The sequence below is a fragment of the Populus trichocarpa genome, chromosome 9, assembly GCF_000002775.5.
Source record: "Populus trichocarpa isolate Nisqually-1 chromosome 9, P.trichocarpa_v4.1, whole genome shotgun sequence".
In the NCBI taxonomy this organism is placed as follows: Eukaryota; Viridiplantae; Streptophyta; class Magnoliopsida; order Malpighiales; family Salicaceae; genus Populus; species Populus trichocarpa.
Genome location: NC_037293.2, coordinates 11,043,931 through 11,066,443, shown reverse-complemented (window position 1 = coordinate 11,066,443; position 22,513 = coordinate 11,043,931). Strand labels below are relative to the sequence as shown.

Sequence of the window (22,513 nt, the reverse complement as noted above, 5' to 3'; positions counted from 1 at the left end):
ATAATATTTTTTTTATTTTAAATTTTTTTTATTAATATTATCGTATCAAAATAATTATAAAAAAATTAAAAAATTTTAAAAATAAAAATACGGTTGGATAATTTGTAATGGGATGGAACTAGATTGTTTTCAAGGATTTCAAGGGCTATAGGATCTGGGAAAGAAAAGAAGGTTCCTGCTTGGTCTATGAACGGGTCAGGCGGTACCATTTGCACTTGCATTCGGCTCACAACACGTGCAATGACCTCCGTGCACGTGCGTGTCAACACGGTGACACTTGCATTGGCAAGAATCGAAAGGTGAGAAAATCACAGACTCGGCATCTTCTTTTGTTTGTGTCATTCGATTGATTTATTCCAGAGACATTTTTTATGAGGCCATGGTTTAGATTCTTAAGAAGGGCATTTTCGGGATAAGTATATTAGCTAATTAATTTTCAGAGTACAAGAATTTAAATAAAAAATTAAAATACAGTAACTCAGTTAAAATTTCGATAAAATGCATCATGATTATCTCGTGAAAAAATTTCTCTCTTTTCCATTAAAAAAAAACCAGAGCTGGATCCTTTCTGCACTTTTGCTTCAAAAGCATGAAGCTCCAATTGCACTGGGCCATTGAATAATGAACCTTCCTTCCTGCACTTTCTCTCTCTCTCTCTCTCTCTCTCTATATATATATATATATATACACTTCTCGAGATTAGGGTTTTTTAAGGGGTGGGATGAATGTACCTGTATTTTGTATCGTAGCATTTGGAATGTCAAACGTAGCATTTTAAACTGCCAGGAACATCCACACTCGAATTAAATTCGATCCTATATGAATTGGGTTAAGGAAATAGTAGTTATGAAACCAGTTCGGCTTTGATGAGTTGATCTAAAATTTGGGTAATTCAAGATTTTAATTGGATATAAAATCATAAAAATCTAGACTTATAATTGACTCTATCAAAATTGATCGACCTGTCTGGTCAAGTCAAAACTATAGTAACATAGTATAACTCTGGTGATTCTATTTTTTTATAAATATAAAATATATAAAATTTATTAATGAATAATTCATCTTTTCTTGACTTTTTAATATGAAATATATATATATATATATATATTGTCAATATTGAATAGCTAGATTAAACTTTACTTTCTTTTTTAACAGCATTCATTTGCATGTATTGTTTCTTTTCTAATATATTTTTTTTAATTTTTTCATATTCATTCGTGTAATCTAAAACCTAATTTCTTGGCAAGGTCAACCCGGGTAGCACAGACTCTGTAATAAATATGCATGCACATGAATTATCCTTGACCAACAAAGCCATTGAGAATGGTGCGGCTGTTCATGGTTTAAAAGGCGGGAGCAAGTAATAAAAAATGACAATTAGGGGAAACATTACAGCGGTGGTCTTTCGTGGACGAGGGAGAATATGCCCTGACAAAGTGTCTGACAAACGAGGGGAAAAGGAGTCCTTATCTTACCTCGTAAATCATCCATCTTCTCTCTTTTCAATAACAATGCAGTCCTGTAGCAGCTCTTTTTTTTTTTTTTAATTTACAGGTCAAATTTTCGGTAGTATATGTTTCAATTTGGCACTTCAAGCAAGGCGTGCTGCGTTCGTCTTTCCTTCCTAGAAGTCTGAGAACACTATTCACTGATAGTCAAGAAACAAAACCCAGGTCTGGGCCGAGGTTGTATAATCATCTTGGATAGCTACGGACTGCAGTCTACTGGGGATTGCACCCCTGTGCATAGATATAAAACCTTGACTGACCAGTCAACTCGTTGATTCGATACCTGACCGAGTCAGATTCTATTTTAAGGAAAGAAAAACAAGTATAAACGGGATTGTCTTAAGAGATTAAAACCAGCACATTAATTCCCGGAGCAGGCTAGAGCTAGGCCCAATTTCACGGCTAGGCTAAGTCCAACAGCGCTTGAAATCGATTAAATTCGGCTATTTTACTATACAGCTGGGGCCTTTCCTGTCCCCGGACTCGGGGAGAGGGAATGCAGTGTTACTTGTTCCAGGATAATCCCATTGAGGGATGGAACAAAGCTGTGAACGAAGAAGACCGAAAATCATCATAGGAACATAAGCAGAAAAACAAACTTGATTTTGCTAAAACCAAAGGGTAACACTAAAACTACCATGGAGTATTTTCCAATACAGCAAATCACAACCAAAGTAACTATTGATTGGAAAAGGAGACCACTAAACCATACAAGTAGCAAGTGTTCATGTTCTGGACAGCCTAAATAACTATAAACAGCTACATCTCACAAAAAGTTCAAACTGAATTCCATGGACATTTCCTCAGTCATTTTCAATTTAAAGAGTCTGTCAGTTTAATGCATTTTTCCTGAGAATAACATTACCTGCCCTATTGTTAATATTGTGATTTGCTTCCCAAATAGGACTGCTTCCAGTGCACAGAGTCTCCATGAAAACCCTGTACAAGAATCTGCCAGAACCCAAATTGACAACAGCTGAAACATTGCTCCTGGTAAAATTAAAGTTTAAACCACAAGCAGGAAGGCAGGAAGAAAGGAAACTTAATTTGCCAAGTTTGTACTATTTACAGAAGTAAAACACAGATATAGCCAAAGAAAATGAGAGAGGCAGAAAACTTCCCAAGAAATAACTATAATAATTGTCACCTTGTACTTCTCCAGTTCTAGGGTTTTTCGCACATAAGCTAAATTCAAGTATGAGTTCCAGTTAAAAGTTACAGTGTGCATTAAAGAATTGAAGGGTGGCTCCTCTTTATCTCTTTCAGAAGCTACCTGGTATTCACATGAGAATAATACAAGAGACAGGAACATGAGATACAGCTTCATCACATACTGCCAGCTTCCGTTGGTGTGGTACAAGGAGCCAGTGTGTTGGGAGGCAGACTGACTCCAGCCCCTCTAACAGATATATTCGAGCACTTGACTGAGCTAACCCTGCTTACGAAATTTGAGTCAAGAAACACAACAATCACAGTAATGTCATCGTGGAAATGTCGACGCACACCACGGTCGATCTTCTTCAAGTCTGAATATCTCATCTCTCTCTTCTTTGCTGCTTCTTGCAAGGCAGCTTTTACCAGCCTCCTTGCACTTCCCTGCATGAATAGAACAAGCAATTTCATGAATGGATTCATCTTTAAGTTTATAGTAGCACATGCATTAAGTTTGTTGGATGACATGAATCCACCACCCTAAAGACAAATCCTCTCGGTGTATTTCATGTTTATTCACTAAAACAAGCATCGAAATATGGAGCCAGATATGAGAATAAAATAAGAAACAAAATGTAAAAGAACATGAAAAGTTTTCTAGGGACTCCCTTGAATGAGTTTGGAGGTTTGCTTGACAGCTCTACTCCTACAGATGAATTTGCAACTGAAACACTGAGTAACCTCAAATGGTGAACTTTAACATTTCCAATTTGCAAATAACTACTAATTTAGAGGCATGTAAAAGACCTTGTTAGTTAAAATTTCAGGTGAAGGGAATACTATAAAACTGTTTTATCAGCAAGACTCTGTTTATAGCATTTCATGACCCGAACTTACTATTTACCCTCAATGAAGACAATCTAACAATGTTTTCAGGAAAACAGAAAAGAAACAGGACAAATTTAGTCCGAAGCACTTTTCTCTCTTTCTTTCAAAGAAAAATTAATTTCACAAACAAAAGGTTGGTAATTTAAGTTGCAAAACAGATAAAAACTATTCAAACTGAGGTGCAGTCCAAACGAGCAATGACCCTAATTGTGTCTCTATGCATGGATGATGATGAGAGTACATGTTACAAACAAATGAAAATAAAGAAAAATAAACGATTTCTAGCACCAAGATAAATGTTGCTCACATTGCGTGGATGATTTTGAACTATATCAACTGCTTCTTGATTGCTTAGGTGCTCCCAAAGGCCATCAGAGGCAAATATAACAAATTGATCGTGAGGCTGCAGCTGGTGCACTGAAATTGACGGTTCTGAGCTCAATATTGGCTTTTTGAAAGGTTCTCGGAGTCGGAACTTAGCATATAAAGGTTCCCTGTTGAACTCGGCCTTCTTCAAATATACATCACCAATAGATCTGGAAACCTGAGAGGTCGGAGGATTGTGATCATCAGTGAAAAAATTCAAAAGTGAGGTTGTATCAGGTCAAAATCCACAACATATTACCAAATAAATATTTTTTGAACTCCAAGAAAAAAATTTAATGGAAATTTTTAACACCATGACATACTAACCCTATTTGGCATAGCATGTCGAATTTTCTGATTCAAACCAGGGAACATATTCATATTTGCCTAGGACCAGCCAAGTAACTGTAGGTGTATTACATGCTGCTAGCTATCTATGAATTTTCCACTGTTTCTCTTATCTATAGCATTTGAGAATTATTCCCCGTCAATTAATGATGAATTTGATTCAGTTAGAAGTAACACCCCTGATCCTCCAATCCCATTTAAAAATCAACTATCAACTGAACCAGCCTTTAGACCCAGGTCTGACTAAAGCATCAATTTCATGGTGTACCAAAGTTGCAAAATCTGAGAAATGTGCCAAATGTCCAAAAGAGACTCATGCAAGGTGCACGGACTAAACAAACCCTAAAACTATGGGATGCCATTTTGTAGCTACATCTAAAAAACAAAATCTCATATTGTCTGCATAGGTCAGATATAAATGAAGAACAAAATGCCATAATGAAGTTGACCGGTGAATTATTAACCAAATCTAGAGCCACCAACCTAAAGCTTCATAACATTCTGTACTTCGCATTTATGGCAATCCATTTACCATTGAGCCAGTATATTCCTATCAAATTACTTGACAGAAACTTGTAAACCAGAACAAACTTTTAGCATATCACTTTACGCCCCTTGAACCGTCTACAACATAGCCCTCCCAGCAATCCATTTTGTAGTTCTCCATATGATAACTGCACGGTCATTTTATAAAAGCTAATGCAAGAACCTAAAAGGTAATGCGGTCATATGATTAAAACACAACATTTACGAGCACCTAATAGAGCAATGACTGCAAAGCCACTAAAAATAATATCATGTCAGGTGATATCAACCCTAGCTCTTCAAACATTGAGGACCACTTACAAAAAGTCACACCAGCCTACCAGGTTTAAACAAAACCAAGCTAGACAGGGAAAAAATGACTGGCACTGACATTGATAAAGAATTTTAAATAGACAGCAAGCTCCATCTGACTCCACCCATTTCCACCATTTGCTGCAAAGTGGAAATCACCAATACTGACACAGAGTGAGGCCCTCTGTTCATGCCAAAGATGACTGGCACTGACATTGATACAGAGTTCTAACATTACTATGTTCCAACTCCTTCCATTATATAACGTGCTTTCAAACTCTTAACACATTTAGACTAAAATAATAGTGTCTAGAACGCAACAAGGCTACCAGGACAGGCAACTGTGACAAGATCCACACCTATTCTTTGTCAAATAAGAAAAAAGAGCATAATAAACAGCTCCTGGATGGTGAACAGCTTACTTGTATAAGACCTTTTACACGCCATACATTGTGTTTTAATACTACAATATGGGGGTCATCAGGATGCAAAGCCTGCAGCTCCTGTCTCACAGACTCTATGCAAGCATTGTGCTCAGCAGATAGCTGAATAGACAGAACTTCCCCCGTTGCCTTCACAACTCTACCCAAAACAGCACGTGAATCACCAAGGCTGGCAATGTAAAGGGTTCCGTTACAGATAACACCGGCCAGGCAGCAGGAACCAACTGCTGCAATTTGTGGTTTCATAGGCCACTGTTTGGTAACGAGAGAGAGAAAACCCTCTTCTGTTGCTTGAAATGCCTTCCTTATCACTTCCACCGACATCGATTGTTGCTCCAAAGTAAACCCTACAGATAAGCATCAAACCTGAAAAATTTAGTGCATAGAACAGGCTTAATATCTAAAAGCCCACCATGAAGATAAATTTATGACAAAATATTAATTATCAAGTTAAACTTATTGGGAAAAAGAAGACAAGAAGGAAGACGCATTCATAACAAGAGACCTCCACATTTTTAAATTATTGATAGGCCTAAGACAGCAGTGGCTGTAAACTCTACTTTAAGTATGTCTAGGCTACCTATTTGGTTAATTGACATAAATTTTTTATTTTTAGAAACAAGGATAGGCAAAACCAGGAAACACAAAGTCACAAATCCATGCCGAAGAGTTCATTAGTTTGAAGTAACTTACTCTTGAGATGCTGGAAGAGGTGATCATTGACATAGCGAGATGTCTCAGGCCCTCCATGTCCATCGTAAACACCAACAAAAGTACCATATGGGCCAGAGTCGTTTAGGCTCAAGCTTCCTGACTCAAGCTGACTCTGATCCTCAAGTAAATTGTTGGCCTGCACCACTGCCATAGAAAATTCACCATTTACGTGCTGCCCGTGATCTTTATACCACAATAGCCCGTCTTGGCGACCACCAGTATCTGAATTTGTGTGAACATATCGATCAGGCCTCGGCCGGAAGCAGGCCCTCAAAAAGTTCATCAACCCAGATAACATCCCTCATCTCATCTAAAAACCCTCCAAATAGTCCACATTTAATAGGTGCCCAAAAGAACTCTGACCCAGGAACTTCAGAATGATTTGCGTCCTCCTCTACTTTACAACACAGTAAGTATGCTCTGCAACAAGATCAGCAGCAAAACAAAATGAACAATCTTACACCTAAGACTTGAAACAATTCAGATACAAAACCCCGCCACTAGACACTCGATGCTCAACAAAACAAGTAGTGACTCAAAAAAACCAATTTTGACCTTGCCATGCTCCGCTTATCAGCAAATTAGTTTGGACAACTAAAAAAAAACAAGGAAATCAAAAGTTGCACAGCTGAAGATTAACAGATCAATACAATAATTTAAAAGAGCAGTCGCCTTTTCTGTTAGTTTCCGTCCATGAATTGCAGAATAACATATGAAATCGATGCCTATAGTAACAAAATCGTTATGTTCTCTCTAAACAAAAACCCCAACACCCTAATAATGAAAATATCAAAAAGAAACTTTGAAAAGAAAAGGAATGGTCAAAGCCCACTTTTTTTTCTCACAGTTTGGTCAGCCATTGAAAAAATCCAGGTCTAGCATTTAACAAAGAAGAAATCCAGGACTTGCATTTAACATTGAATCATTAAAACCCGTGATTATACAAATCATCAATGACTCATTAACCAACATAATTCAACTAATCAATATAAAACAAAAGGAATCAAACTTTTTTTTCTTCCTTTTCAAGCTTTACCTTGTTGTAATTTGACTTGTTCTTCAAAGCTACTAACTTTAACAGCCAAACAAAGAAATATTTTTTGTGGGTTTATCAAAGTGTTAGATCTATGGATCCAACAAAATCAAGAAAGCTAAAATACAGATGGGTTTTAGCTGTTTTTGTGTTAGTGTTTTTGTAGATGGTGAAATTGTTGAGTGGAGAAGAATAAGAGAAATGGAGTTGTGAAAAGGGAAGTCTTTGTTAAAAGGTTGAACCCAGCTTGTCTCTCTCTCTCTATTTTTTTTCCCTCTCTTCTCTCTCTATTGTCTTAGCAGACAAGCCCCATAAAAAACCAACAATGGAGAGCTTGAAGCCAGCAAAGCAGGGGTCCAGTTTTGGGCTCCACACACACTGTAGTAATAGAGGGAGAGAGTCAATGGTGTTTATACTTGTGATTTACTATTTTACATGTCATTTCGGGTCTGAATTTATTGCAAGCTTATGGCAAAATAAATAAATAATAATAATAATAATAGTTTTATAATTAATAAAAAATGTAAATAAGTTTGTTGTCTTCCCTCTCACGAAACATAGATTGTCTAATCTCCCATAATATATTTATTTGTTTAATATAGACACCCGTATCACTTGTGTTTAAAACTAATATAATTAAATAAATTCAATGCTATAATCTAACTTTTATAAAATTATAACTATTAAATAAAATTATATATCTACCAGCAAGTTACATGGCATACATGCTGCATTGATCATTTTGATACTTTACAATTAAATAAATTAAATCAAAGTGTATTTTGACTGTCCAAATTCAACTCGATAAAATAAAAATTTATCAAAAGAAGATGCTGATCAACTTAATATAATTAACAAGGGCATTTAAATAAATAGAAATTGAATGTCTTCTCATATCGAGTTCCCTAACATTTTATAATAGAATTATATTTAGAATTTAAGAATAATATAATGTCTTATAACATTTAAGATTTTTAAAATTTGGATATGTATTATCATACCAGGCATTATAAAATATTAAATCCTAAATATCTTCTCTTAAAGAATTTTAAATGTCTTGGTGAAAAAATGTTTATATGAATATTTTTATACAGTTTGTATATTAATTACAATTAAAATATTTCTCAATCAAATTGAAATAAGTTAGAGAGTAATTTTTATTTATTATTATTAATGTGAATATTCGGATCAGCTTGCGTATACCTCGACTAATCCTGCAAATTCTCAAATTAATAACTATATAATTCTTCAATAATTATTATATTAACAACTATAAAACTTTAACCTAAAACCACGAGTAGCAAGTAATTTTATCACTGGACCACGTTAAGTTAGAGAGTAATTTTATTTGACCTATACCGGACTAATGCGCTGAAACTGCTATGAGAATAGGCATCATTCAAACGAAGAAAATTGGATAATGATATCATGTACAGCAATATTTCGGGTGCTGCATGAAATGGGGTTTACGTGAATCCACGTGGAACGTGACATCACACCAAACTATAAATGTAAGCTGTTGTCTTGTTTTTATCTGGTTAACTGATGTTTTGGTTGGATTTATATGTGACGTGTCAGCAGATGAGAGGGGTGGCACACAATTGGTGGGTAGTCTTGGGTAACTGGTTACAAATCATGTTACTAGGAGGGACATAGTCACGCCTTTTAGGCTAGTCAACAAAAGCTATGGACCCACAAACCATATTATAACCATACGTATAAAGTATTTTCCAGAGTTATTAAGACCCAGTCTATTCCATGACATGGTCCAGGGTTCCTGTTCAATTCAAAAATTTTTAAAAAGATTATAACGAGATTATTCTAAAAAAATAAAAAGTAAAATCAGGTTTAATTATATCAAAACTTAACTGGTAAAGTTATTTAAGATTAACTAAACCAATTCTTATTTGATTTTAAAAAAAATATATCTAGTTGAACAGACTCATTAGAATATACCGAGTTTAATAATTTTAAATTTTTAGATTAATTTTTATATATTAAAAACTTTTAATTTAAGTTTTGATTGAATTATTCATTTTCAAAATGATATTGTTATAAAAAAATTATATTTTCTGTTTTCTAATTCGATTCGAATAGTCATGCTAAAGGTATTTTTATCATGGAGGTTTTTTTCATTTCAAATAGGGTGAAAAAGGAGATTATTAGTTGTGAATTATTAAAGTAGATAAGATGTCAAGTGTATTAATGGGTCAGAGCCTAATAATACGAAGAAAATGGTCAGCATTCCTGTATAACGACAGCTCATGAGAAAGACTTTTCCGGTGACTGGAGATTTGTGAGACAGCCGACTTTTGATTACCTCTTGAAAATGTTATCTGCTATAGCTCAAACAACACCACACTGTTTTTCGATTTTGCCCATCTCGGACGGTGTTATTTTTTTCACTCCTTTCCATTTACGCTGTAGAATAATGAACCAGGAAACAGTCAATACATGCATGCGTGCAAGTAATTAAACCATCTCTGTTAGGTTTGACAAGTAAAAGAAGAAGAAAATAGAGAGAGGAGACGGGAACGAGCTGTAATCTTTTTTTACTTGCCATTCACGCTACTGTCATTACATCATTTCTACAACGCCGTTGAGGCTGTTGTTGCTAACTCATTCTCCCTCTCGTTAACCACCTTTCAACTAACTAGTAACTACCCTTAACTAACTTTGCAGCTCATGATTCACATGTTTAATCTATTCCAGCTGCTGCTCTTACAATTATGTACGTTCGTTTCTATTTATTTCATGTGCAGCAGAATGTAACAGTACTCCCATCTTTCAAATGATTCTTTACCTCAAGAATCTAAACAAAACTCTGGAAATTTTAGTTTGTAAGCTACAATGCCAACTTTCTCATTGATTTGGTATGGACCATAATACCTTGGATTCAATTTATAATTCTTCTTGAGAGATACAATATTGCCCTATATATATGGACGGCTGTAGCTTCAAAAATACTAGAATTGGGTCGTCAGCACTTCAATTTATGAGCTAATATGATCATTCTTCTTGTTTAATTTGCTCTACCTATTGTTCTTGCCATATGTCTTGTTGATTCATTATGGAATCTCTGAATTCTTGATGGATCATGCTCTGCAGTTAATATTCATCAAGTCTTCTACAATGTTCATCCATAACTTTAAATTTGTTGTTTTCCACCATTTTGTTTGGATATAAGTGAACGGTCTCACTCTTGTGTAGGCTTTGATACCGATTGTGAGGTTTGATATATAACAATAAGTATAAGAAAATAGAGAGAAATGAATAGAGAATACAAGAGAATGAATTGTAATCTTTATCTTTTTTCTCTTCGCATTATTGCCATTACATCATTTATACAATGCAGCTAAAGCTGCTGTTGCTAAATGATTTTCCCTCCCATTAGCTACATTCTAACTAGCTAGTAACTACCATTAACCAACTTGCGTAGCTCATGATCTACGTGTTTAATCTCTTCCAGATACCGCTCTTCTAATTCTGTGCGTTTTTGTTTATTCCATGTGCATAACATTTGTTTTTCCTTTTTACACGTTTAAGCTAGATTATAGTTTTCAGATATGACTGGTTAAAGATTTGGAGTTTGATTCCGTTAGGGATTAATTCGGGTTGCTAAATCAATCCCAAAACAACAATGTTTTGGATATAAATTAAAAGAAAATAGCGTCATTTTGGATAAAAATAATAATAAAAAATATTTGAAGTTAATTTAATTTGTTCTCATCCGAGTTTGACTGGACTAATACTTAAAACCGTTTAAAAAAACCCTGATATAGATCAAGTTATGAGTTAACAACTTACATTACATCAAAGCCAAATCAAAATCAAGGTATTTTCTAATGTAAAATAGCGTATGATTATTATATTGGAATTTTTTTAAAAAAAGTAGGGATTGAAATAGCAAGTTTTAATTTTTTTTATTTTAAAATTATAAAAATTCACTTCAAAATAGTTTCAAATACACATTTATTTTTATATCATAATCTTCATTAATTTTTATTAATTCTTGAATATTAACCAAACACAACTTAATTAATTCAAACAAAAAGGCTAGGACTGCGAATTAAACAGGCCTTTAATCGCATGCAAACTACAAGGTTCAGGGAGGAATTCCACGGGGTTTGGGTTGAAGATGAGGAGAGTAGAAAATATATCTTCTTACTTATAAAAGATATACAGAAGTTCCTTTCACGGGAATAAATGCCCTCGCATGTCAAGATTGTATCTTTCATAATATTTGGACGTGCTTCTAGAGCTTATGCTATCAAAAAGACCTATCGATAATTTGGCATAAAACGAGTGGCTTTGAACAATTCATTCCGGAATCCTACTATATGCTGAATTATTTTGATTTCGTCGTTCATTTACCTTCGCCTCCATTTCTACTTCACAAGGGTGAGGGGTCCTTCACCCCCTCCTTGCCAAAACTAACACTTCAACTTGCAACCTTATCCCCACACGCTACATTGAGCAAAATAACAAGTCAGCTTCTCCATTGAATTAGCTAGCTTGTCAACATAGGCACCTATGCTCAAATCTGATGAGGACCCCTCCCACCAAAATTGGTATGGCTAAAAATAGTGCTGTGATATTACTTTTGACTGGTACTGTTGAAGGAAAGAATAGATAAAAATATGTTTGATTTGATTTGAGAAATAAAAAAAGAAAAATAATTTTAGAACGAATTTTTATTCTTTTAAAATAAAAGGTAAAAGACAGATATGTCTGTTTATCTCTATTATTTATTTATTTGTGTCTCGAAACAGCAGGCAAATGGTAATTAATATACTGAAATCATGTGAGAAAATGAAGAAAGCTAGAGAAAAATAAAGGGTTATGCAAGATTTGGGCTCTCTTATCTTGTTGACACCACCAACAAAAGTTCGATTTTTTTTTGTTCGTAACCTACAGTCCATAAATGGTGTCAAAATAGAGAGAGGAGGAGTGGACAGGATGGCACCAGTTCAATAATATTAATGTAATGCTTGGATATAGTGCTTGCTAACATGCGCAAGTGGCCCTGTGTATATATATAGTCAATTATAATCGTTTTCAGAGAATTTGATAAGATGACATGATTCATCAACTGTGGATTGTTTGGTATCCAATAGTGGGAATTGTTTGGTCATTATCAAAGGTCACCCTCCTTCTCAATGGAGAAGAACACGATATTAATGGGAGCCAACTACAAGAACTAGGAGATGGGCATCTCTATTTTCCTTTAGAATTCACAAATACCATACTCTACATGGTCATTTCCCTTAATCATCAAGCTAACTCCCATTTAAACTTGCTCATGTGGCTGAACCAGGTAATTTAGCTGCCATGGTAATGATGGCTAGCAAGTATACTGCGTCAAGAGTGGTGTTTTTAGGTGACCAGGCAGAAATTATATTGGCTGCTCGTAATGGATTGCTGCAAAACCTAACTCGCACTAAACGATTAAAAACATGTGTCGAGTCATTATAGCAACGACGTTACACGAGTTGGAAATACATTGAAAGTAGATCATATCCAGGCCAAAAAGCCTAGAAAAAATTAAAAATGGACCGCATTACCAAGAAAAGATTATGCCTTTTCTTCTGCAGAATCATAATCAGTCCATAATAATTGGTAGCAGAAGCACATATTTGGCTTCTAAATGATAAAGTGCCTCTATATACCATGTACAGAGATGAATGTTACAGTACTTAAAGTTGAAAACAACATATTAATTCATTGCATTCGGTGAATTGAATACTTGCTTGAGTGGGGACACATCAGAGTGTCCTATGGCCCTGCACGGACAAATTGAATTGCCTTTATCATGCTCAGATTTCACCACATTGTTCTCATTGTTCTTGAATCTCGAGTAGCCTGACATGGATATCTGAGAAGGAGAAGAATCACTGAAAAGGGTGAAATTACTGTGAAGAATGGCCAGTGACATGACATCTTTCTTACCATTTCATGGATCAAGTTGTTGAAATAGGGATCACCTTGTAGTACTACACACTGTTAAATTATGATATTCCTTTAAAAAGTATATAGGCCAATAGGACTGCCAGTTTGCCATTGAACTTGGTCATCAGGTTTCATTGACATGAAGCTCGGGACCACTTTTACATCAAGAGAGCAAGCTTGTCTTTTGCTTTGTTTCTTTTTTCATTGCATTTCGACTTCTTATATAACCTAAAATGGACAACGAATTGAATTAAGACGGTAAGTCGGCCAAAGTAACTATTCGTTTTTCCTCTTCCCATTTTATGGTTTCCACATGACATGCCTTTCCAGTTAAAGCTCGTGGGTCTTGTTTCCTCACCTTGTAGCTAGATGATGCTGGCCTTTTTTTCATAGAAAGAATTAATCTTTTAACTATAGAGACGATAATAATATGGGATCCAACCAAATTATTAATGGATGATTTGAACATGAAACGGTCGATCTGATGTAACTCTTTTTATAAATAAAAAAATGGGGGGCTCGTGTATCTTGGGATGTGGACTAACAGCACCAAGACGAAGGGAAACATCTTGCCCTGAATGAGTCTTCATTTTCAATATTAAATCACTGATTTATTTCGGATGCGATAATATCTGTATGATTGGTATGGAAGATCTGTGTAGATGGAGAAGAGAAGGCAGAAATAGATTTGCCCTTTTACCTAACATCTAAATTAAATGTGGCGCAACAAAGGACAGTCCAATCTTTTGATTTCATATCATTTGTTCAAACTTCAAAGGCTATATCAGGGTTTCCAACTGGAAATTGAGCTCAGATCATAGGAGCATGGAACTGGCTATGCTACCTTCACATTATTGACATCTTGAAGTCTAAAGATTGCCACGTTAGTACGTAGTATAAGAAATCTCTACCATTTGATCGACCACAAATGTAGATAAGATAACTCTCAATAATGTGAAAAAAAAAAACAACAACAACAATGATAGAAGGCAAACAGCTTAGAAATAATTGAAGATTCGGTTCAATTGGGCCCAGACTCAGATTTCTTTTCCACAAGACAAGAGAGTGCAGTGATCAGGTAAATCTTGAACCGTTCTTGGGATAATGAGGAGTTCAATATTATCCTAACCATAGCACCACAGAATCATGGCTTGAACAGGATAAAAGACAATGCATAGAGTTTTTTTTTTTTAAATTGAGGGAGATTTAGGACATGTTTTAGGGAACGTTTGGGAACGCGGCTGCGGCTGCATTCTCAAAAAATTTAATTTTTTTTTTTACTAAAATTTAATATGATTTATATGTTTTGGATCGTTTTGATGTGCTGATGTCAAAAATAATTTTTAAAAATAAAAAAATATCATTGGCATGCATTTTGACACGAAAAGTTATTTGAAAAGCACCCGCAACCACACTGTCAAACACGCTCTTATTATAAAACATGCCACTTTTATCACGATTTTCAATCTTCATATAGTTAAATCTCTATAGATTAATATCTTTTAACCATAAAAATTAATCAATATAATTTAAACTTTAGATTTAAATCAGAGATGAACAAAAATGTTGTTTAACCGAGGCCATTAATTTATCAATTTAATTATTGACGTTATAATTTACATGCATCGATACGTGACCATATTATTTTATTAATCGATAGAGGTCTACACTAAGCTTGTTTATTTACATTAATGGATAGTACTGATCTAGGCAGTTCCAGGCTTCCATTAGAATTGCTTCGTGATGATGATAATTTCGGAAAAGTAGGAATTGTTTGCTATCATTTGTTTCCGTTATTTGTTTCTCAACGTGAATGCAAAATTGATTTGTTTTGAATTTTTTTTCTCAAAAGAAAAGAAAAAAAACCAAATTATCTTTAAAATGTTCTAAAACACTATCCTAGAAGATTAACTCGAAAAATTCAAGATTTTAAGTCTGATTTAGACAAGTCTTTAGTTAAATTAAACAAAAACATCGACTCAACTAAATTTTTAATGTACAAATTAATTAATCTGTTCAAATTCGATCAAACATGTCGGGCCAGTATCAAGAAGAAAAAAACTCTACTTGGCTTATAGTCTTTTACATTTTTTTAAAACAAAAACTTTGTTTCTGTTTCCGAAAGTAGAAAACAAAAAACGAGTTCGAACGAAATCTAAATTATCGATAACCACAATTCTCTAAGGAGTAGTCTTTGTGGTGGGTTAGTTGTCATAAATCACTCAATACATGCTGCAAAGGAATGGCAGTGGCTTGATCATTAATAAAAAGTCTATAATTGAAGAACAACATTAAAAAAAACCTTATTCTGCTATCATGTATTAGGTTTTATTATTTATTTTGATTTATTTTTTATGAGGCTGTACCAATCTCATGATTCAAGTCAAAGTTTTGCAGGTTAGTCTAGGTAAACTTGGGTTGTTTTATTGTGTTCTTTTTTTAGAATGGATTTTTTTCAATTTTATCCATTAACAATATATAGGTTAATCGAGAATCGAGTTTTATAATTTATTTTAATTTATTTTCTATAGGATTATTTTATTCTTATAACTCATGTCATGGATTTAAGGAGGTTAATATGGGTTGACTCGGGTCTTTTTTGTGTTTTTTTCTTGATTAATTTCTTTCTAATTTTATCACTTAACATTGGGTTGAATGAGAACTAAATTTCATAATTTATTTTAATTTACTTTACATGCGGTATCTTGGTTTCATGACTCGAGTTGTAAGTTTGACAGGTAGACTGGAGTATTTTTTTTTATATATCTTTTTTTATAATTTAATGTTTTGATTTTATCCTTCAATATTCAGTTGATTGAGAATTAAATTTCATAATTTATTTTGATTTGCTTTATATGATGTTATCATGATCTTATGATTTGGGATATAAATTTAACAAGTTAATCGGAATTAATTCTTGTCAATCCAATATAATATCATTTCAATATTAAAAAAAAAGATATTATTTTAATTTTTTTAATCAAATATATTTTTACTTCTCATTCGAGTTATCTTTAAATTATAAATAGTTTAAATTTAAAAAACATTAATTAGTATTAATGTAAATAAAAATAATCCAATCTATAACATAGTACTGCTGCTATTGTGCTATCTCTACCACTGCATACCGACCATCCGGGTAATATCGTTCAGATAAGATCTACAGATCGAAGTCATGTCCCAAAGAAAACAATGTCGTGCTTGGCCTAGGCTATGTTCAACTCAAGATTTATTATTGTTTAAACTGTTGAGTTTCACATGCATTAATCCAACAAGGGTCAATGAATTATTAAATAATTAATAGTAAAACTCAATACTAATCAAGGGTTTAACAATGAGCACAGCTTGGTTAAGGCCTCCCTTGGAACAACGTCCATGAGCTTTTATTAATTTTTACTGGTAATCTTGTGACATTAATTTCCATTGAAAATAATTCTTATTTCATTTATCTTGCTAAGAATAATTAACAAGGAGGACTTTTGAATGGGTCAATGTCCTCACATTACTCGTTCAATAAAATTTAGTTTATGCCGGGGTTTTCGCTTCACATCACTTTGACCACTGACTTGGAACGTATACTATGGACTCCTCCCAACTCCTTATCACGAGTGTATTTATTGTTTTTAATTTTTAATTATTTTTTAATGATTTTAAATAATTGTGATGTGATGGTATTGAAAATAAATTTTAAAAATTAAAAATATATTATTTTAATATATATTTTTTTAAACAAAGAAATATTTTTAAAAGCAATTACTACCTAAATACAAAATACTATTTAATCCTCGTTGTAAGCTACGTTTCCAGCACTTTACATGTGAAAAGCCTGAAAATTTCTGGCTGTTTTTCTAGTTTGTGGATGATACTTGTTGCAATCACCACTTCACGTGTGTGGGAATTTACTCGGGAAAATTATCAACTAAAAACTCTAAGAAATGGTCAATTTGCTTTAATTTAAGCATGGCAACGAATCTCAGCCTGGAAAAAGACCCGGGGATGTAATAAATCCCATAGTTATAGTCCAAATTCAAAATAATGACTTCGTTTTTTGGATTTCGACATCTCTTTCAATGTCAAGATCAAGATCAAGGAATCTGTATATTGCACCATTAATTTGGAAAATTAGTAAAGTTGATGCTAGGGGGTGATTAACATTCTATCATTATTGTTAGCTATATATAGTTTTTTCTTAGCATTTTTTCCGAGCTTTGCAGATTGATGGGTGCCGAATGTCAAAGCTTGCGGTTGGAAGAATGGACTGTCAGTGCAAAAAGGTGAGAGACGTACCCATCCTCTTCCTGCACGTTTCTCTGTACTGTTATAGAACTAATTAAATTCCTGTTTATTCGATGAGAGAGGATGACAACTAGGGGAGTATGTTGAAAATGACTTGGAAAACAAACATATACAAGCATATAACAGCAAAAATATATAGAATTGCTTGGAAAGTTGAAGTATTGTCCAAGTATATCAAGGTTTTGCATGTATACTGGGGCAGGGTGAGCCTGTTCATGCCTGTTAAACAAATTTTATCTCAGGAGAAAGTGTAAAAAAATAGCAGGTGGTTTAATCCGTCCACGTCTTCATGATGAAGATTTGAATGGTTTGTGGTTTTCTGATTATCTCCATTATTAGTTTGTTAATGATAAACAGTTCAGCTTTTTATTTCTTTAATCATGTTCTAGTCAAGGTTAGGTTTAATTAAAGACAAAGATAGAGATTATTCCGACGTAAAAGACAAGGCTCCTGTCCTTCTTGTTTTTTTTTTAAAAAACTCATTTTAAAATTCTCTCAAAAACATATTTGTATTTATGTGTTATTTTTTTTTCCTGCTAGTACTTGTTTCTTCAGCAGCGATGATGATTTTTAAAATCATGTTATAATATATATTAGAGAATAATATAAATTATATTTTGAAATCTCATGACATAACAATTTAAACTATTAGATTGAGATAATTCTTTAACATGGTATCAGAGCCTTAATAACCAATCAGTCAAGAGTTCGAACTGACCATCCTAAACTTTTGGGTTGAGATGGTTTTTTGAGAGTATTGGGCTCAAACTTTACTGTATATTGATATTACTATTCTCTTCTCAAATGTTATGCACAATGGTTTCGATTTCAAGGATAATATTCTCTTTTTATGATTATTCTTGCAACTATATATCTTGTTCCTCGCTTGTTCTGGGCACAGGAAATCGCATCGTGATCAGATGCAACGATATTGTTCTAAGGACAAGGTTTATTAGAGCATGAAAAATATTGTACTGAATTATTCGAAACTAGAGGATTTTGACAGAATTAAAAAAAAAAAAGAATTAAAAACTGATCAACTTGCAGAAAAAGGCAAGAGGACAAGTTCTTTTTTGTGCTTATTTGGATTAACTCTTGAAATCATGATTCCTTTGAATTGATATTGGTCTCTGGGGTCAATTAATGCCTTTTCGATTAATTGAGCGGGGGTTAAGGAGGAGGCAGATTAAGGTTGGTGTTTGCATGGTGAGAAGTCATTTTCCAACGAGAAAGATTTAGCAAGATTATGCTCCCACGAATTAGTCATTGGTTCTTGTGGGCATCATTTTGGACAAGATTTCATCCTTCAATTTATTGTCATGATTTCAATAATTAATGGACCAAATTTCAGTTGAAGTCTTGAGAAATTTAGGCCAATTTCACATCACATTAACGTGAAAGAACCTTAATATCTCTACTATATGGAGAGTTTTATTCTACCCCCAAATACATTCAAAACTAGAATATCTTTGGCATTATAAAAGTGATTGTTTTTCAAATAAAAATATATTAAAATAATATTTTTTTTATATTTTTAAAATTTTATTTTTAACATTAACATATTAAAATAATTTAAAAACATAAAAAAATCAATTTAAAAAAAAAAATTCATCACAAAAACAAATAGGCTCAAAGCAAGTCTTTTAGGGCTTAGTTCAACATTGCTTGTTCACCTTCATTTGAGCTTTAAAGCTATGCTCGAAGCTTTACCAGTAATAATGGCATGTATATTTTATGTTTGAGTAATTTTTCTATTAAAGATTGATATTTTAAATTTGAAATGGATATGTATACTATGAAAGTTTTTTTTTAATAAGTATTTAGATTTGAAAAACCGATAAAAACCTTAAAACAATAATTTTATTTTGCCGGATAAAGGAAAACTTTTTCTCTTTGATTTGTATCATGTTATTTACGTAGTGTGTATAGCAAGGATTAAAAAAAAGGTTCTTAAACCTTGAAGATGCAATCATAACACCACAGATGAATATAAAAAATCCCTAATATTTTTAAAAAGTTTGAATAATAATAATAATAAATACTGCAAATGTTTATATATAAGTCTTGAGAACAGACCTGGCTAAATAATCGAAAGCCATGTAGGAAAAACAATTAAAATCCAAAATTAACCACTAAAATAACTAAAATAGGAAAGCAACAACTTTGAGACCTAATGCTGAGATATCCAGCGTCTGATAATCGACAAAGTGATATTCTTTAAGAATTTGATCTATGAAATGATCTGCCTAAATCAAGCCCAAACCAATGGTCGATTCTTCCATTAATTATTTTTGTTTTTCTTGGACTTCATATCCAGTGCGTCAAAACTTATTCTCGTAATTTTTTTTTAGGCTTCACATTGTCTATCAAGTAAATAAACGTGTTTGCAATAAGTTATTATTTGCAAGCAACAATGATTGCGTTTTTCAGCAGGTACTGATTTAAAATAAATATTATGTTTGTTTGTATGTGGTTATTTTTTAAAATATTTTATATTTAAAAATGTATTAAATTAATATATTTTTATTTTTTAAAAATTATTTTTGATATCAGCATATTAAAATAATTTAAGAACACCCAAAAAATATTTATTTGAAGTGAAGAAAAAAATAAAATATTTTTGAAATATAAAAACAAGCCTAATTGATGAATTTTTTTGTCATTTTCTTTTTGTTTATAAACATTTTTTTTAACATCCCTTGCTAGTCAAATGACATCATTGAAAGAAATGAGATTTCTTTTAGATCGGGCAGAGGGATCATCGTCTGAATGGATGAACAATCAAAAAGTATTGCGCATAATTATGACACTAAGAATTAAAAATTGGTTACTATATAAACATTTCAACCTTGATGGCGATGGATAACTAATTTACCTATCATGTCATTGTTTGTCTAATGACCTAATCAATGCATGTAGGTAACCCTCCCTCCCTCCCTCTCACGAAGGCGGTTTTTGAATTCGTGATACTGATTATTTTTTGGAGTTTTTTTTTGTTTGAAAATATATTAAATTAATATATTTTTTATTTTTAAAAAAATATTTATAATACTAGTATATTAAAATAATTTAAAAACAATAAAAAAATTAATTTAATATTAAAAAATAAACTAAAAATTAATTTTTTCAAAAATACTTTTAAAATATAAAAATTAAGAAACCAGTAGTCAGCTCGGACGAGATCAACATGGTCACAGATTACTTGCAAGAAGCTGGGAAGCTCCACTTTCTTTATGAGAATACGGTGATCTTGTATTGTGGTAACCACTACAATCCTTTCCATGCATGCTCGAAGAAGCCGGTGGCTTTGGTCCAGACGAAGTTGCTTTAGTTCGTTCTATTTTATTTTATTTTATTTTAGGATTAATGCCTCGTTGTGGAATTCTTTCCTCCTGTGTGTCTTTTTGGTGTTGGGTCGAGGCATAATGGGAGAGAATTAGAGTAATTAATTTCGTTTTAGGTGAGTGATTTGCTGGATGATGACAAATCTTGCAGCTTTTTTTTTTAATGTATTATATGGTGCAATACGTAGGTTCTTTTGGATAAAAAAATAATTTAGTGCACAATTCTTGGACTAGCCTTTCTAATAATGGAGTGGCAGTGATTTGAAAAATAATAATCCTAGACATGATTCATCCGGATACTATCAAGCTTTGCGAAAAAAATCTGGTAGTCTTTAAACGCTTTTATGCCTTGCGATGAAATCGGCTATATATATAAACAAAGTATATGATTGAAATTTTTTTAAAAAATAAAAAATATTAAGAATATAAAGATTTTTTTTAGTAGTATCGTTAAATTTAATTAAACAGTTTAATTTTAAAACCTATCAATCTACTTCCTTATCTAATTCAAGTTTTGAATTAAATCACGTGAGATCTAACTCAAAATGAACAATTTAATTTAACAGGTTCAAAAAACAACTTGAATGATTGGTAAAAACATAACATAACTTTTAAAAAAAACTTTAAGATGACAATTGTTTTTTAATATTGAGACGATGTCAGATTTGATCGATCTCGGTCACCCCACGACCTAGATCATGAATTTCAATGAGTTTAATAACTTTGTTGTTTTTGTAAATTATTTTTATTTAATTTTGTGATAAAATTAGATACTTGAAAAATCAAGCACCAACTCTAAAAAAAGACTTTTATTTGATATTGTTAAGATCCTATAAAAAATACAAAAAATAAACCATGAATTTCATTTCTCAACCAATCAAATATTAAATAAGAAATAAATAAAAAAAATAATTTGAAAAATTAAAGGACCAAAAATTTAAAAAACAAAGCATACCAGGTTTGATGGGTAAACTTGCTAAATTCATGAATTGAATAATTTTTAACCAAGTTAAACCCAGATTAAGTTTAATTATTGTTGCCGTGGCGGTAAAATTATGTTTTTAAGTATTTTTTTTTTTAGTTTTAAATAATTATCTCGAGTATTTTTGGATCTTTTTAATATATTAGTATGAAAAATAAATTTTTAAAAAATAAAATAATATTATTTTAATATATATTTTTAAAAAAATTCTTAAAAATCAACTTATAACCCATTCCATTACAGACCCTTACAACACCATTATAGTTGCAGTGGGTTTTTAGCCACAACAATAACAAACGGCAGATAGAATCAAAACAAGGCAGTCTCGATTATTTTAATGAAACCTTTTTTTTATTATTTTCAAAAGTAAACTACTGTTTTTTTTTTAAAGAACCTTTGTTTCATGATGGGTTGTTAGAATAGCCCATTTAACCAATGACAAACCAATCCTATTTTGACTAATATATCTCCCTTAGCCCATGCAAACACCATTACATGGGCTAAGTTTTTCCATTCAATAAACAGGCCTTCCAGGCCTATACTCTACATTTAAAGCCCGGCCCAATAAAAAATAATATGGTGCCCGGATGGCCGAATTCAAGTATGATATTATATTGTAACCCCATTAGATTCCACAATGTCCATTTCAATAT

At 32.6% G+C, this 22,513-nt stretch overlaps 1 protein-coding gene across 1 annotated transcript; it reads right to left on the bottom strand.

Annotated features, from left to right (window-relative positions):
* Positions 1 to 2,615: 2,615 nt before the first annotated feature.
* On the bottom strand, positions 2,616 to 7,590 carry LOC7472106 (probable protein phosphatase 2C 64). The gene is made up of 5 exons (XM_002313663.4): positions 7,293 to 7,590; positions 6,236 to 6,676; positions 5,522 to 5,889; positions 3,856 to 4,092; positions 2,616 to 3,104 (listed from the first exon to the last, which is right to left on the bottom strand). The coding sequence occupies exons 2-5, from the start codon at positions 6,552 to 6,554 to the stop codon at positions 2,835 to 2,837; spliced, it is 1,194 nt and encodes a 397-aa protein (XP_002313699.1). The 5' UTR covers positions 6,555 to 6,676; positions 7,293 to 7,590; the 3' UTR covers positions 2,616 to 2,834.
* Between the last annotated feature and the right edge of the window lie 14,923 nt (positions 7,591 to 22,513).

What these genes read in the sequence shown, in the direction of transcription:
- LOC7472106 (XM_002313663.4), bottom strand. Translation starts at nt 6,554, where the DNA reads ATGTTATCTGGGTTGATGAACTTTTTGAGGGCCTGCTTCCGGCCGAGG. An exon ending in GTGTAAAAGGTCTTATACAA is followed by an intron (nt 4,093 to 5,521) that starts GTAAGCTGTTCA and finishes CCGACCTCTCAG; the next exon opens with GTTTCCAGATCTATTGGTGA. An exon ending in TTCAAAATCATCCACGCAAT is followed by an intron (nt 3,105 to 3,855) that starts GTGAGCAACATT and finishes CTATTCATGCAG; the next exon opens with GGAAGTGCAAGGAGGCTGGT.